General features: G+C 37.2%; 1 protein-coding gene across 18 annotated transcripts in view; it reads right to left on the bottom strand.

The window, feature by feature from the left end:
• EPB41L3 (erythrocyte membrane protein band 4.1 like 3) overlaps positions 1-18,327 on the bottom strand; it is a 147,596-nt gene that overhangs the window by 80,856 nt on the left and 48,413 nt on the right. For all 18 annotated transcript variants that reach the window (XM_033135681.1, XM_033135668.1, XM_033135670.1 and 15 more), the window contains exons 2-3: positions 12,545-12,729; positions 6,943-7,140 (exon numbers count right to left, since the gene is read on the bottom strand). In XM_033135681.1, coding sequence (XP_032991572.1) covers positions 6,943-6,996 — 54 coding nt within the window. In that variant the 5' untranslated portion in view covers positions 6,997-7,140; positions 12,545-12,729. The remainder of the gene's footprint in view (positions 1-6,942; positions 7,141-12,544; positions 12,730-18,327) is intronic.

Raw genomic sequence — 18,327 nt, 5'->3', positions numbered from 1 at the left:
TGTTGGAAGCAGAATGGGTGCCAGGTAGGATGACACTGAATAGGGACTCGGGAGAAGGATTTGGGCCTGTCACTCCTAAAATAGGGTATTCTTGGAGTAATAGGTATTCTTTCTGTTACATGGTCTTTCCCCAAACCTCAAGTTAAGCCTAAAACCAGAGATGTTAAGGGAAATTATTTCTGGAGAAGAAGCCAAGAGAGAGCAGGACCCTCTTCCGGAGATCTGGGAGAGGTATCAGTGGTCGATCCACCCTCTCTCATCAGGGTCTATGGCAATAAAGCCACAAACAGAGTAAAGGAAGTGAAAAGATATCCTCTAGAACACATGTGAAAACTTTCAGAGACAAAGTTGGGAAGTTTCGAAAGCAGGTGAATTTCAAGTAAGTAAACTAGATATAAAACTATAAAGCATAACCTGAAATTTTAATCACAAGGTGGTAAGAACTAGAAAATTTAGATTATTTTTAAAACTGGAAGATTGCGTCCCTCATGAAACAAGTAAGTAATGAATATCTACTACGCAAAAATAAACCGCTGTAGTGTACAAAGTACAAAGATAAGACACTGTACTCCCGAATAAGACAAAACGCACATGCTGGAGAGCATTCTGCTTGAGAATCCCCTCTGCCTGAACACAGAGCAGGAGAGTTCATGTCACCAAATCAGCAGCACAAAGTGGTCAGTGGAAATGTGTAGTTGGGGGAACAGTAAGTGAAAAAGCCAACCTAGTGTTGCAGCACCATGATGTGAGAATATGAACATTTGGAAAATGACTCCCGTCAGTCCTTAACACCATGAGACAACTAGAGAGGAGAGGAGGGTAAAAGCGAAAAGAATTCCTCAGTGATTTTTATCTTTCATATAGCATCAATCACCCAATGTGTACAGGCACTCAAGTTCCAAAATTCACTCAGCTTTCAAAGCCCACAGTATGGTGACACACCAGAGGGATTTACTGGTTGCATTTCTTGACATATATGCTCATATTTTTAACCTTAATATGGTTTAGAGGCTTTAAAAGACCACGTGTACACTCATGGTGGGCTATTAGAGTTTATTACTTTAAAAATGAAATCCAGGTAAATAGATTTAACAATTCTATAAAAAGTGTTCGCCTTAATGAAGATAAATTGCAATGCCTGAGGAAGATATAACGCTATGTCAGGTAAACGAGAAGGTGTGTGTTAATAGTCCTTGTAAGTAACTGTTCCTATGGTTGCACCAGAGTCATCACATAAGGAAACCAAGTTAATTAAAACCCTTTCAACCTGGGGAGACCCCAGGGGCACTGATCTTCAAGCACGAAAGCTGCTGCTGCTCCACTGAGCAATTGGGTTATAGCATATGACAGATGGTATATAATGGTAAGACGTTCAGTTGACCAGAGACCTACTGAGAGGTTAAATCAGAATTTCCACAATCACACAGAATCAAAAACTCTGACACTTATGTAGTTGCTGAATGAACAATACTTGCATTGGTTTGGAAAAAATAATCCTTTTTTTTTTTATAATTAATCATTATTTCTTATTATTCATGAAAGGCAACAGGTGCTCTAATGAATTTTCTGGATTACGGAATTCTCTTTGCTGTCTGGTCAAGAACTTCCAAAGGGTTTGATTGTAAGGTATTCTAATCACGCAACCTATAGAAGTTGGAAAATTCAGACACTGAATTTGTTTTTCGAACCAAATCCCAGTAAGTGGAGTACATAAAACAGTACAATACATTTGGACAGCTAATTGAATCACAGGCAAGACAGCATTTAGGAATTTTTTTTAACAGTCCCTTCCTGACCAGTAGTTAAAAGGTGACAAAAGCACATTTAGGACATAATGCCATACATTTCCTTACCCTCTCCATTCATGGAGGGCATCCAGAAATGCTTGTTGGAGTCAACTCCACTGTTTATGCTTACTCTGGGATTCTTGGCCATCCTGGAGGGCAGGCAGCCTCTGGACAGGGCTGAACCTGGAGCGCAGACTTTTATTTTGCTGCTACACTTCCGTAGCTCTTTAATTTACCCAATCTGGATACAAATCTCTCTCTAGTGTGGCTGATTCATTGGCGTCTTCCCCTGCAGTGCTACCCTGCGTGAATTTACCTGGGTCTCATTATCACTAAATCTCTCTCACTATTGAATCAGCAGTATGAAGGGACTAGGTAAACTGAGGTCTTACATGCATGGAGACACATGGCAGGGCCCTTGTGCGGTTCCTCACAAGGAACCTCTGTCCTGCAAGGTAAACCTCTGTCCTTTTTCCAGTCATGCTCTAGACTCCTCCAACAATTGGGTTTCTTGTGGAGGACAAACCAAACTACACCATAAAATGGCTTAAACATTTTCTATATGCAGCAGCAAACCAGTATTATGAAATATGGACTCAAATTTCACATCATGTTTTGACTTACTTTCCGAAAACCAAATTAGACTAGATTACAGTGGTGACCAAATAAGAGAAAACATTTCTAATTGGATGGTCATTAGGAAGTATGTTGTGTACTAATTAGTCAGACTCAAATGAGGCCACTGAACATGGAAGCAACGGGACTAAAATAAATGTGATGAGCAAGCACTGTTTTCTCTTGCATGTGACTAGAGTATTTTTGTTTATTTTCTCTTTTAAAATTTATGGTCAAGAAAAAAACAACAATGAGAACAAACTGGCTATAGGAACTTTCTTGTGTTCTTTAATGGGAATGGCAGTATTGGTGATTTTGTTGGCATACCTGAAAATCTGGTAGCATGCAAACATTTCCCAAACACATATATCAAATTACTTGCAATAAGATCTTTTCTTATATTTTACTGTTAATAAGATCTTTTTATATTTTAGATAATCAAGACTAAGGCTTTGAAGAAAATTATTGAGGAAAAAGTCTCTGAAATGGAAAAACATTGACTGCTACAATAATCTCAGTCTACTGCTAGAAAAAAAATTGAAAAAGCCAGCAAAAGCGGAAGAGGCTTCCATCAAACATTGGGGGGTGTGGGGGAGAGGGCAGGAATCGAAGACTTAGTAAGTTTTCAGTCATTGCTCTTAGAGAGCCGTGCTTTTCTGTGAAGTATCCTGCTTTCCTGGGTTGCTGGGTTTCTCCCACTGCACTCTGCTGGGCAGTGGTAAATGCTACCTTGAGGTTTCCAAAGAAAAGAGAACTGTGCTATGCTACTTCAAAGTGCACGTGTGCACACGCATGGGGGATCCTTTATAGGTGACTATAAATTCCAATGATAAAGTCATGGCAAAGTTGAGTGATATTGATTTTGATAGTGAAGGGGTGAAGGCATTAAATAAGCCCTGGGGAAAAACAGGGCTTTTTTGATGCCTTATTAAATGCAACAAAAGTTACACTTGTTATATCTTCTGCTGCATTTTGTTCTTAATTCACCTACAACTAACTGTATGTGCTGGGGTCAGGGATTGGGGAAGCAATTCTGCTTCTTTAATTCAGATCTGTGTGTGTGTCTCACTTCTCTCCATGAGTCTTAGAGAAGGAAGATGTAGTAGAAGTTACCTGGTTTGAGGAGCTGTTGGTTTCCATACATTCACCTACACTTTCTGCTGGAATCCTAATGGTACAGCATATATCATCACAAAGTCAACAGCAATCATTTAAAAACACTCCTTTTCTGTTTTTTTTAAAATATGACTTCCTGTAACTTCTATCTTTCTAACATACAGAAAGTTTTACTTTCTATATGTTAAAAAAAAAAAGTTATGACAGACATTCAATGACCACCTTTCCAAGTAACTGAAATTAGCTACCCTGTCCTTCCGAATCTTATTTTTCTCCATAGACAACACATCCTGTATTGCTAATGATTCCTCAGGGGAAAGTTTCTCAGATCACTCACCATCCTGAATAAATTCCAGTCAGAATTCACTGTTCTTATTATTGTATTAAACATCTTCCACTTATTAAGAATATGCTACATCCCAAATAATGTTCAAATAAATAGTCAGCTTTAATTTTCTCAATAACGCCTTTTGAAGGCAAGTACTTTCACCCCCATTTTTCTGGTAAGGAAACTGAGATTCAGAAAGCTTAAGGAACTTGACATCATGGGTTACAAGTGAGCAATTCCATGTTTGCACACCAATCTGGTGGCTTTGGAGCATTCGTATCACATGGGAACGGAACAAGACATCACAGATGGAGCTCTCTAGCACAAGAAACCAGGGGCCCGCCACCTTCAGGAAACCAAGCACTACACTTCCACAGAAGCAGCCGGTGACTGCATGAGTAAGCCCGGCAGCCCCACGGCACTGCTACTTTGTGTTGAGTTTGTAACTGATTTAAACCCAAAGATGAGGTTCACCCAAACTATATCATTAAGTCAGACTGCCCCTTGCCCCAAACACATTTCTATTTTGCACTTGATCCTTAAAAACTGAGTGAAGTTTTAACCTCCATTTCTGATAAATGTTGTCTTGCTACTTTGCTTCAGTGTTCCACATTATCCACTTCACAAGAAACCTGGATTCTGACATGCAGGCTGTTAGTCATTTTTAAAACTCTGGATCACTTTAAAAATAATTTTTTTTTTCGGTGACTTCATTTAAGACTTTGGTAAAAACTTATTTTAAAGGAGAGAAAAGACTGAAGGATACTTTCCCTAGGGTAAAGTTTTTCAACCTTTGTTTACCTATTATACTCTGTTACCTCCCCAGCCAAGGTGTACATTCCATAGCTTGTATTTAAACACGAGGCATTGTGAATATGCTTTTTCAACTAGCATCTGAACCCCACCACTGATTCACAACCATTTTCCTTCTTCAACCAGCTACAAATAAATCCATTTCACTTTACCACATCCAAATTTCTCCATCTTCTAACGATGTCAGTAGTAAACACATTTTTTTTCTATTACCAATGTCTGTTGAAAACTGAAAACAGTCTGCTGACAAGGTTTTGTGTTCCAGACTAATGTTAATCTTAAGAATCTGTCAAATTTATAAAAGTACTTAATTATAAAGGAAAACAGCTAACATTATCCTGCCACTCGACATGTTCACAGTGACATTAATAGTAACACTGAACTGTATCCAAAGCTAATTACAAAATCTATACTCAAGAACACAGATTATCTGTAATGAATTTGAAGCATGAGAAATAAATTAAATTTAGCAAAATGCCTCGGTCGGTCCTATGGCATTTAGTCTCCCCACATGAAACACTATAAACTTTCTTCTAGACTCTAGAAAACTCTGGTAGCTATGACTAGAAGACTGCCAGGTAATCCTCTTTATTCCATTACATAATGTAATCAATAGAAAGACTCTTTGAAGTTAAGGGAAAAAAGATCCCCTTGACTTAGATCAATTTCTCCAGAAAGTGGATCTACACTGGAAAAACACAATCTCCCTCAAGGTTACAAACGTCCTTTAAACTTCATAATAAACACAGGTAGAAGTAGATTATTGTAATCTCCCCATTTCCAGAACAAACATCCAAATAAATAATTGAACACTTTGGGCTAAAAAATTAGCCAAAATCAAAGCCAAGGAAATGCAAGATATGGATCTGTGCATGGCAAACCTTAGGTAGGGTCGTTGGAACATACATTTTACTCCCTGCAGCAACCCATCAATATTTGTCAAGTTATATGTACAATGACGAAAATTCTATAACTGTATGATAGACTAAATAACTTTTGATCTAATAATTTACTGTCGAAACATGTATTTTTTCTGTGTTCCTGCAATCTGCAATAATTTAGCAACCCAACCCTATTCCCACGCTTACTGACATTATATCCACATGAAATGGATTTGAATCTTCGGTTCCAAGGAAAGCACTGAGTACCTGAGTGCATTATGCAAAATATAATAGGAATGATACGGGGGTTGTAGATGGAGAAAGTGGAGATGAATGAACATGGGACAAGGGAAATCAGGTGAGCTCGGTGCTGGCTGTGTCACGAGGAAAGAGGAATAGAATGTGGAACAACACACAGGCATACACGGCCCATGGTGCGTGGGAGCGATGTTCAGCACACCTAGTGGGAGAACTGAATTGTGTAAACACGTGGAGGGAGGGCCCGGTGTAGAGGCATGTGTGATGTCCCTATATGAAAAAGGACAGTAGGGGCTGGGGGCGGGAGGAATGAGCTCTTTACATGAACGTTCAATCTGAAATTGAATCACCTTGCTCGAAGAACAAGCCGCTCCTCCTCAGCTGTGGAGAGCACATGCCATGGGTGGTGCACACGGAAACCTGCTCCTATGGCTTGAGTTCAGCCCTATGTGTACTCTCCAAGATACTTGGAGAGCTCGACAATCACGCATGTCCATAGCTACGCACAGTTGTCTTGTTCTCATCTGTTAGCTCGAGCTTACCAACCATCTTGGACAAAGGTCATTCAACTGCCCCTTCTCTGAGAGGAGTTTTATAGTTTTCTTTACCAAAATTCTCAAGCAGCATACCTACCACGATGTGCATTTTACAAATTACTCATTCTCTAAGTAAGAAAAGGACATTCACAGTTCAAATTATGTATAGAAATTATGTACAGAGTTATGTATAGAAATGTTCCTATGTATAGAAATTTCCAAGTTTCTACCAATAAACAATTTACTTGGCCATAAATTACTAAAATAGAAAAGATCAAATTCACTTAAATGATAGTTCATAGCCAGGATATTAATGAAAATTTGATTTTTAAGACCTCCAATTTTTTTTCCTACCATGGAAAATGTTGGAGATTTTTTTTTTTTTTAAAGATCATATTTTTCTTTTGATGGTAACATTTTGGGGACAATATAAGGATTTTTAGTAATTTGATCCTATTAGAGACTTTGCAAATAATTTTATATTTAGAAACTGGGCCTGAGTAATTTTCCAGAGTTCTGAAAAAATAAAGAAGCATCTTGCATGTACTATGGCAACATTCCCCCGCTCTCAGTATCTGGGACAAAAAAGTTTTAAAATATACACTTACCTCCACATCACAGGTATATTCTGATCCATCCAGAAGTATCACTTTGCACTGCATGCTTTTAGGCTTTTTGACAATCTTTAATGGAGATCGAGAGAGTTTACTGTTAAATGACTTCTGAGAAAGTTTATCGTCTTCAAATTGCTGATATTCGAGCTGTTTTAGAACTCCAGCAGCAAATTCCCGTTCCTTGTCAGTGACCTGAGAAGAACAAACAATGAACAGTTTTCATTGCAAGACAGGAAATAAATATTGCATTGCTCAGGCAATACCAGAACACTTTAGAAACGGACATTCCTATTCCTAAAGGATGAGGCGTCTGAATTAGGACATTAGAAAAGGATATACATATACAGGTACTTATAATGCTAACAGTTTTGGCTAAATAACTTTTGCTGTTTAGATGCACCAATTGGTCCTTATTTCAGTTTGATTCAAGGATTTACTTTTGAAGCACTGAGACTTCACTGAGCAAAGACGGAAATAAATGGACTCCTAACTTTTAAAAAGGCATTGGCTAGTATAGGTCTTTAAATCATCAAGATAATATCTAATGGACTCTATTTTCTTCATTCACTGGATCTTTCTACATTCCGTGACCCATAACCACACCATACACATAAAAGGTATCTTATAAACTGTAAGGCCCAGAAAACTTTAGGTATTAATCTCAATAATTTCACAACTGTTAAAATATTTGATTTAGTTCTAAGTCAATTCAATGAAGCCAGAAGCACTGAAATTCATCACAAAGTAATCCCGAGTCTGCTTCCCTTCATTGTAATGAGCCAGTAGAACAGACCAAATCTCGCCAAAAGCTTTAATCTGCTTTCAAATCATAACAGTTTAGTCCAGGCTAGTGCCACAACTTCAGAGGGTGTCTCATGTAACAATAAAATTATCCCTGAATCAATCTCCTTGAAAATCTCTCTGTGCACTGTTGTCCAATCCTTTTTACACCCTCTTCCATCTATTAAATGACCACCAAAGGTATCAGTGCAAATTCAACTCATGGGCCAGACTACCATTCCACTGGCCTGCAAATACCCACTGACAGTCTAAAGAAAAACATGCTCCCAAATTCAGTTTAGGCTTCAAATAAACATTCAATTTCCTCTCTCATGAACATACCATCATCGTGGTAGCTCAATTACATGGGCTTGAGAGGAAAGAAAGTGTTGACAGCTTATCATTTCAACATTTTTATTAGCCTCTACAATTTCACCCTAATCTAATCACAACATTCTTTTTTGATACATTTATTTTGGATTTTAGACATAGATTTCTGCTTTTATGATGGCATTTTCTATCTTGTTTTCCATCCAGAAGATTACAAATACAGTTCTTTCTTCCACTACCTGGCCCAGGAGTTCAAGGCAAAGTCTTGAGAAGTTCTTAAAAATAAAAAGACACTGATTTGCTGAGCAAAGAAACCAACAAAAAAACCGAATAACCAACTTCAAAGGCCATAGTAGCTGAGAAGGCAAGCCTCAAGTAAAACAAAAGAAAACCTTCTCTGGCAACTTGGCCTCACTTTTTTTTTGACTGTAGTCTTTCTATATGAAAGCATTAAAATAGTGTAAAAAGTAAAAAAACATAAGATGTTTTGGCCATAAGATAGTAATTTGTTAACATTGGAATTTTATATAAATAACCATAACATACACTTAAGGGCTTTATAATTTACATAAGACTTTTGTACTTTTAATTTACATTTTCTTTTTTAAAAAAAATTTTTTTTTTAATTTATTGGGGTGACAATTGTTAGTTTGTTAGTTTGTCAAATTACATAGATTTCAGGTTGCTAGTTTGTCAAATTACATAGATTTCAGGTGTACAATTCTGTATTACATCATTTATAAATCCCATTGTGTGTTCACCACCCAGAGTCAGTTCTCCTTCCATCACCATATATTGGATCCCCTTTACCCTCATCTCCCACCCTCCACCCTCCTTACCCTCTGGTAACCACTAAACTATTGCCTGTGTCTATGAGTTTTTGTTTCTCATTTGTTTGTCTTGTTCTTTTGTTGTTTTTGGTTTATATACTACATATCAGTGAAATCATACGGTTCTCTGCTTTTTCTGTCTGACTTATTTCGCTTAGCATTATACTCTCAAGATCCATCCATGTTGTCACAAATGTTCCTATATCATCTTTTCTTACCACCGAATAGTATTCCATTGTGTATATATACCACAACTTCTTTATCCATTCATCTATCGAAGGACATTTTGGTTGTTTCCATGTCTTGGCCACCGTAAACAAAGCTGCAATGAACTTTGGAGCACTCGTGTCTTTATGGATAAATGTTTTCAGATTTTTTGGGTAGAAAACCAGGAGAGGGATTGTTGGGTCATACGGTAATTCTATTCGTAATTTTTTGTATTGATATGCAGATAAAGATCTTTGCATCTGTATTCATCAGATATTGGTCTGTAGTTCTCTTTTTGTGTGTTGTCCTTACCAGGTTTTGGTATCAGGGTAATGTTGGCCTCATAAAATGAGTTAGGGAGTACTGTCTCTTCCTCAATTTTTTGGAAGAGTTTGAGCAGGACTGGTATTAAATCCTCTTTGAAGGTTTGGTAGAATTCACTAGTGACGCCATCTGGTCCCGGACTTTTGCTTTTGGGAAGGTTTTGGATGACTGATTCAATTTCGTTACTGGTGATAGGTCTGCTTAGATTTTCCAGGTCTTCATGGCTCAGCCTAGGAAGGCGATATGTTTCTAAGAACTTGTGCATTTCTTCTAGGTTACTGAATTTGGTGGCATATAGTCCTTCATAGTATTCTTGGATGATCCTTTGTATTTCTGTGGCATCCATGATTAACTTCCCCCCTTTAATTTCTGATTTTATTAGTGTCTTCTCTCTTTTTATCTTAGTGAGCCTAGCCAAGGGTTTGTCAATTTTGTTAATCTTTTCAAAGAACCAGCTCTTTGTCACATTAATTTTTCTATTGTCTCTTTGTTCTGTATTTCATTTAGTTCTGCTCTGACTTTTCTTATTTCCTTTCTTCTGCTGACCTTGGGTTTCATTTGTTCTTCTTTTTCTAGTTCTTTAAGGTGTAACGTGAGGTTATTTATTTGGGATTTTTCTTGTTTCCTGAGATAGGCCTGTAATGATATAAATTTCCCTCTTAAACCTGCTTTCGCTGCATCCCAAAAATTTTGATAGGATGTTATTTTCATTGTCATTTGTTTCTATGTATCTTTTGATCTCTCCTCTAATTTCTTCTTTGACCCTGTCGTTCTTTAAAAGTATGTTGTTAATCTCCATGTATTTATGCTTTTTCCTGCTTTCTTTTTGCAGTTGATATCCAATTTCAAAGCCTTGTGATCAGAGAATATGTAATTCACATTTTCATTTCATAGGCAAAGTCAACAAAAGCTACATTTTTATTTAAATTTTACCTTGTATCAACTTTTCTATGTAATAGGAAGATGAAATTTCATTTTTCCTCTACTATACTAAAAGTATCTGTATGAGAATAAGCTTTCTGGGTTACTTCTGTGTCAATTCCATAGTCATCATAAATCACCACTATTCAAAGGGAGGCTTCCTCTCCTTAACACTTGAAACATAACCACATCATTGAGACTCTTAAGCACATTTTGTTTATTTTCTTTCTTTTTTTAATTAAAAAAAATTTTTTTCAGTGACAGTTGACATTCAATATTATTTTATATTAGTTTCAGGTATACAGCATAGTGATTAGAAATTTATATAATTTACAAGTGATCCCCTGATAAGGCTAGTAACCCACCTCGCATGATACATAGTTATTATATTATTTTTCACTATATTTCCTATTCTTTACTTTACATCCCCCATCTTACGCACATTGAAAAAAACTTTTAACAGCTCTGGAAGAGCAGATCAGGGACCTCAAATGAAAAGTCAATTACAGACATACAATGCACTACAATTTTAAAATATCTGTATCAACCATTTTAGCAAATCTTCTATTTCATTTAATCCTCACGACAGCTCTGGGAGGTAGATATTATTACCCCCATGTGTACATGAGGAGAACGCGGCACAAGGCACAATCTTAACAGACTTTCTCAAGGTCATAAAACTAGTAACCTGGAATTCAAATCCAGCCAAAAGCCATGTTTTAATCATTGCTAACTACCAAAATGTGCTTCATATCACTTCCAACATAACTGGGCTTCTAGTATGAATCAAAGAATTTTAGAGTGGACAGATCTTAGAAAATGATCTCTTCCAATCTCTTCATTTGTAAATGAGGAAGCCGAGGCCCAGAGGACTTAAATGAGTTCTCCAGACTACTAATAACGAGGGGAATAAACAGGACTAACTTAGGTCTCTTGACTTTGCAACAAGTCATCTTTCCTTCTAAGAGCTCAGTATCTGTCATTTCTCTCATTTTGTTTCAAACAACTGACGACGGAAGATAAAGTATATTTAATCATGTCTGGGTATAGAAACTCTTCCTTCTTTATAATTATTCCCTGCTTTTCATTTTTATTTCATTTCAGAGTTAAGAGGGAAGCATCAAGAAAAGCCAGTCCAGCAATAGTAAATTTCTGAAGATTTAGAAACAAACACTACCACCCACCATCACTCATTCACAAAAAGAAAAGGTAAAGGAACACCATGATGAAGAGAACGGCTCCTTAGACTGTGTTTAACAAGTTGGAAGGCTGATCCCCTGTTCCTTATCACAAAACATCTTAGATCTGACAAAGCATTTATTTATAAGTGTGAAAATCAATGTTATTCTTAATACTATTTAAAAGCAGAATACTATGGGAAAAGAAATAATCAGGTTGTAAACATATACTGAAGTTTAATGTTATAAAGAATTTCACTAACGTACTGATTTCATGTCTCTTCTCTTAGATGGTCTAGATTTCTAGCTGGATACATCTATACATCTGACCTATGAAAAGTAATCATTGGCATGGGACTCCAGATTTCCTTATCACATGTGAGTCAGCACTCTAAAACATATTGATTCCAGGTCTGAAGTTTTAAGCCAAAGAAATTCAAACATGAATTCATTCAAGGCCCAAGTGTAAACCATGCTTTATGTTTTACATGGAAATTTTTAAAAGAAATATTCACATTACACGTGACAACTGAATAGAGGTGAAAATATACATGTACAAAGGAGAAGGAAAGAGACCAACCTGAAAATCCACTAAGATTAGCTGGCAACATTAGGGTCAGGGTGGCTCCTGGGAAAAACCAAAATAGCTCTAACTCCTGGCTTGAAAAAAATCAGGAGCATAATTAAAGCCATCAGTGTGGTGTCTAGCCTTCCTGTAAACTCAGATAAAACCAATAATCTCAGTCTAGATTTCAGTGTGAATTTAAGTGTTTTAATCAAATGAAGGAGTTACCAAGCAGGTTGTGGAATGTCATTCATTGAAAACCTTTAAATAATGTAAATTTTCATCTGCCTCCTCCCAGAAGGGGCAAAGCACATGACCCCTCATAGTTCCCTCCAGTGCTAAGAGACCAAGATCAGATCAGACCCTGCAAAAGCTCAGTAAACATTCTTGAAGTGGTTTTCTGGGTGATGCCAGCAGCAGCTGCAGGGGAGCAGGGTGGCATGGGTCCCCGGGGGGCTCACCTCTTTCTTCACGGGGGTGCTGTGAGCCGCTGCGGCCGCGAACTGCTCCAGGGCCTGGCGCTGCTCCTCAGGCCCTGGCTGCGCCCCTGTGAGTCCCTGCGGACCCGCCGCCTCCTTGGCTCAGCCTCCTGCTCCGGCTTGGATTCTGATTCTGAGCCAGATTTCGGTCGTCATGGTTGATTGTTCTGCAAGCAGAAAAGAGGAAGGTCCCATCACTCGGTGCAATTGCCTTCCCAAGGCAAGAAAACTAGGATGCTACACATGAAAGACTGCAGAGAACCACAGCACAAAATGATGGAGAAACGCTAACAATCAAAGCACAATCCTACTGCACACAACAAATAGACAACGCTCAAATTTACCAAGAAGATGCGTGCCAATGAATGGTTCAAAATTAACATTTAACTAGAAGTAAAAGTTGATTTGTAAACAATCAGAGGTTTTTATTCGTTAGATTTTTGCCGGACGACTGTAAGATGACATTAACTCCATAACAATTATATAACAGATATATTTAATTTCAGAAAAATGAATTTGCTGCATTAGTTGTATATTTTAATCTCTAGGAAGGATGACCTAATAATGGAAGCGCATATTCTTTTTGGTTCCCTTTCTCCTTCCTATCTCTACACAGCGGCCCTGCCCTGCCTCTCTCACCCCCTGAATCTCTCCATTCTTGCATGAGCAAATGTCTTTCCTCTTTGATTTCCCATCACTCTGTTATCCCCTTTTGAATTAGCAACCCCAAATACATGAGAGGCTTCTCAATGACATGGACTCTGTTCCATACTGGACAAGCACTGGCCATGGCTGGAGGGAAGCTGGGCAGTGTCACCTCGCCCTCCAACACATGTTAATTCTCATAGGCTTCTTCCTAGATTCTTTCTATTTCCCTTAAACGTTGAAAGGGAAGTAGTATCTCATAAGAAACTTAACACATCTCAATATATAATCATCTGCTCTTACATCCTAAAAAAATACCTTATAAAATATAAATAACTACTGTCTTCTAATTGTTTGGTACCATAGTCAAGCCACTTAAATATTTTGTGCCTCCGTTTCCACAACTGCTAAATGAGGGAATTGAACCCGATCATATCTAAAGAATTGATTTTCTGCTGTCACTCCCCCCGCACCACCCCTACTTTCACAATAGACATGCCATTTTATTTGAAGCAGTTTTTTGCTCTAAGTAGAACAGATCTTTCTTGCCAGTGGTTACTATGTCGTTTAAAGTAATTTCTTAACTTAGGTATGTGGGAACTATCTCAAAAATAGATTGTCATATAATTTCCCTTCCTAATTCTAATTTTATGGTAAAAACATCATGACTTAAAAGCATATGATACACTCATTACTATATCATAAAATTATGTTAAATAAATAAAACTCCATAGTAAAACCATTTAGTTCCTATTTTCACAAGGCTCATTGGAATGTGTTTAATAATTTGAAGAGGGGAACATTACAAATAAATACTAATTTATGCTATAAACTGAATGCTATATCCGTGTTTCTATTTAGGGTTATTTTTTACAATTTTTAGTTATTCTTTCTGTTGAATAAAAGACATGTCAACTTGACATATGCTCAGCTGCCCAAAGTGTATGTAAATATCAAGTCCAAATGCAGAGTAAGATAGTAATTCAAATACAACAATTTTCTTTTTTCCTCTAACATTTTAGATGTTCAAGTAAAACTTAAAAGTAAATAGTCTCCTTTGTATGCTTATACTGAGAAGGGATATGAGTCTAGAGAAAAAATAGTGGAGCCTACAACTGAATTCTACCTTTCAGAAGGGGGAAGATTAGTTTTAATAGTTCAATTCACCAACTCTTATTGAGTACCAAATATATCAAGCACTGTTTAGGGTTTTGAAACAGAGATAAATATTATAACCCCCTTCCCCATCCCCAAGGAGCTCATAATCTGTGCCAGAAATAGACTCTCCCCAGAATCTATTTTCTCCATCTTCCTTTTCATAACTAAACTTTCAGTTTTTGCTGGTATTTCTCAACCTAGCTTGAGACCACAATGAGTTGTGGCCATGTAATTCAGTCTAGACCAAGAGACAACAAAGAAAATGTATTCAACGTTCACATAATCTTCGTAAAGACAAAGCCACTTGCCCTAGATTTCCCTTTCCTGTTGGCTGGAAAAGAATGACTCAAGTCGTGCCGTAGACCCAGTCATGGAGGCCCCTATTTCAGGAGGAAGCCAGAGCTGCCCTCTTCAGCCTGGGTCCCTGGATGACCTCAATGAGCACAGCCCTGCTCTGGACTGTTACATGAGGCAGAAATCAACTTCCTTCTTGTTTGAACCTTAGTATACTAACCCACACCCAATCTAATACACATTCTACAGACGAAAATACTACCAAAATACAGTCATACTCTAGTGCTTCCCATCTTACTAAAACAAAGTAGACTTCCCTTGATCTCACATCTTATGTCAGCTACTACAATATTTCTGATTTCTACTCATAACTTCTCAAAAAAAATTTCTGTTAACCCTTACTGTCTTCTTACTTCCTCACTTTCCTCTTTCTCTGCACCGGCTCCTGACTCGATCGGGGTGGATCTTGTGGTCAATGCAACGGACCATCAGCTCTTGTCTGTTCTTGACTCAACTGACCTTTTAGCAGCCCCAACTTGATGATGGGACTTTCCTTGTCAACACGTTTCCGTCTCTTGGAATTCAGAATTCACCACACTCTGCTTTTCTCCTATCTCTCAGGGTACTCCTTTTCATTCTCTGTTACAGGCTTACTCCTTATCCAACCTCTAAATGTGTGAATGCCCTGGAAAACTCCATTCTAGGCCCTCTTCTCTTCTTCCTCTACATTTCTTCTGCTTAAAATATCCTTTCCCAGGGCTTTAAATACTTTCCGTAAGTCATTGGCTCGCATATTCTTATCTCTTGCCAAACCTCTGTTCTAAGCTGTTAAAACTAGTATCCAGCTGCCCACTTGACATTCCTCACAGGTATCTGTTGATTTTCTGTCCCAAATCTGTTTCCCCCCCTCCTCTTCTTCATCTCAAAAATGACAATGCCATTCCTTCAAGCCAGAATTCCAGAAGTCACCCCTGACATTGCCCTTTCCATTACCTTATCTAATATAGGAAAGTTTTGCATACACAACACACACACACACACACACACACACACACACACACACACACACACAGAGGGTGCCAAAAAATGTATACACATTTTAAGAAAGGAAACAACTATATTAAAATTACACTGATGGTAACCACTTTGAGCACCTCTTGTAATTGCAGAAGTCAAATGCGACTTGTGTTCATCTTTTGTTATCGGTATATATTAAGTATTACAATACAGTTTTCATATTACATGTAATATATTCTTCCAAAATATAATTGACCCTTGAATAATATGGGGGTCGGGGCACCGATCCCCTACCATGGTAAAAAATCTGCATATAACTTTTGACTTCCCCAAAACTTACTAATAGCCTACTGTTAACCAGAAGGCTTACTGATACCATGAACAGTCAATTAACACATATTTTGTATAGTATATATATTATATACTGTATTCTTACCTACAGAAAGGAAAATATCGTTAAGGAAATCATAAGGAAGAGAAAAATACATTTATAATACTGTATGTATTTATCAGTACCATAAAGTTTGTCATCTCTTTACAAGATGAATCACCTCAGTACCTACATCAATATTGTCTTAATGATATAAAATACTGTAGATATCATACTTATTAACACTAGACATCAAGAATGAAAAGAAATGTGAAAAAGAAATTCATATTTACTTACAGATATAACAATTCATGCATTAATAATGAAGCAGTAATATGATTGCTTTGTGGTAGCGTAATGTAATCAGTATGACTGCTTCATGGTAGTAAGGAAATCTCAAAAAAATTCTCCAATATATTCACTGGAAAAAAATTGCATGTAAGTGAACACACGCAGTTCAAACTCGTGTTGTTCAAAAGTCAACCGTGAATCTTGAATAGGTTTTCTGCCACTAAGCAAGCCATCATTTTTCCCCTGAACACTTTCAATAACCTCTTTTTCCCTAGTATCTCTATTCTAGCCCACCTCTATTCTGTCTGATCTTCAGAAAACATGTATGATATCACTCACTGCCGAAAACTCTTTAAAAGCTTCCCAATGTGCTTGAAGTAAAATCTAAACTCTTCAACGCCATGGCCTTCGGTGTAAGCCAAGGCCTCAACACCCTATCTGTACCCGGAAGCACTGCCTACGCTCCCATCCCACGGTGATCCAGCCACATCGTCTCCTTGCAGTTCTTAAACCACATCAAGATTTTCTGCCTCAAGGATTTGCAGACACACTGTTCTCTTTGCTGAGAACATTTTTTCCTCTGCTCTTCACCTGGCCAGCTCCTATTCTTCACGTGTTGTTCCAGAGAGGCCTTCCCTTTTTACATAGTTATTCTAATTGTGCCTCACCGTTTTCTTCCTGTAATTCATCAAACTTTATAATTATGCAACCCTCCCATAACCTCTTTCCCTTATACTCAAGGGAAGGAATCATGTGTGTTCATATCTCAACATACCAGTACAGGAGTCCCCCCCTTATTTGTGGGGGATACCCAGTGGATGGCTGAAACCGTGGATAACACCGAACCTTATGTACACTATGTTTTTCCCTACATATACATACCTATGATAAAGTTGAATTTATAAATTAGGCACAGTCAAAGATTAACAATAATAATAAAATAGAAAATTAAAACCAGATACTGTAATAAAAATTATGTGAATGTGATCTCTCAAAATGTCTGATAACTGATCTACTAACCAAGACGGCTACTAAGTGACTAACAGGCAGAGAGAATACACAGTGTGGAGACGCTGGACAAAGGAATGAGTCACGTCCCGGGTGAGATGGAGCAAGATGTCATCATACTACTCAGAACAGTGGATAATTTAAAACTTATGAACTGTTTACTTCTGGAATTTTCCATTAATATTTTTCAGACCGTGGCTGACCTCAGATAATTGAAACCACAGAGAGCAAAACCACAGATAAGGGGGGACTACTATAGCAACATAATACCTACAACACCATAGGTATTTCAATAATTATTTGATGGATGACTAAATAATAAAATCATATCTATGCATTTAAAAGTGTAATAACTCTTTATTTATAGTCTTTAACCATTTTAAGATCTTTCTTAAATGGGTAAAGAGTAGCTATTTCTATGTCTTATGAAAAACAGAACTCAATTACAACTTTCAGAACTGAATTTTCACTAAAAGGTAATAGACACTATAGGTTTATTCCGTCTAATGATTTTATCATTAGACCAAAGGGTTTGCAAACACACAAAAAGAAAATATTTAGGTGGTTTAGAGAATCTCTATAAAAATGTAACCAACAAGTCCCTAGATCATAAATTAAAAAAAAAAAAAAACACAAAAAAACCATAAATAACTAGCAGAAAAAACATATTTTCAAAGTTGTTAATTTTTTTTCTAGACAGGACAGTTCTTGCATATAAATCATATTATTTTTAAAAATTTGCACACCTTCAGTATGTTCTATTTCTATCATATTTAGGATTCAGTTATTATTATGTGTTTCAGCAAATAATGGCTATAACTTAATAATTAGATGTCAAAACTGTTACAGATGCAGAAAACAATCGTATCTCAAAATATAAACATTTCAGTTCATTTCACTTTAAAATCTCTATATAATCTTTATAGATATAACACATGAAAATAATCAGCAGCAAACACGTTGCCATGCGTGATCCTGAGTG

This window comes from Rhinolophus ferrumequinum, chromosome 19, assembly GCF_004115265.2.
Source record: "Rhinolophus ferrumequinum isolate MPI-CBG mRhiFer1 chromosome 19, mRhiFer1_v1.p, whole genome shotgun sequence".
Lineage (NCBI taxonomy): Eukaryota > Metazoa > Chordata > Mammalia > Chiroptera > Rhinolophidae > Rhinolophus > Rhinolophus ferrumequinum.
Note: the sequence above shows the minus strand (reverse complement) of the source record. Positions and strands in the feature narration are given on the sequence as shown.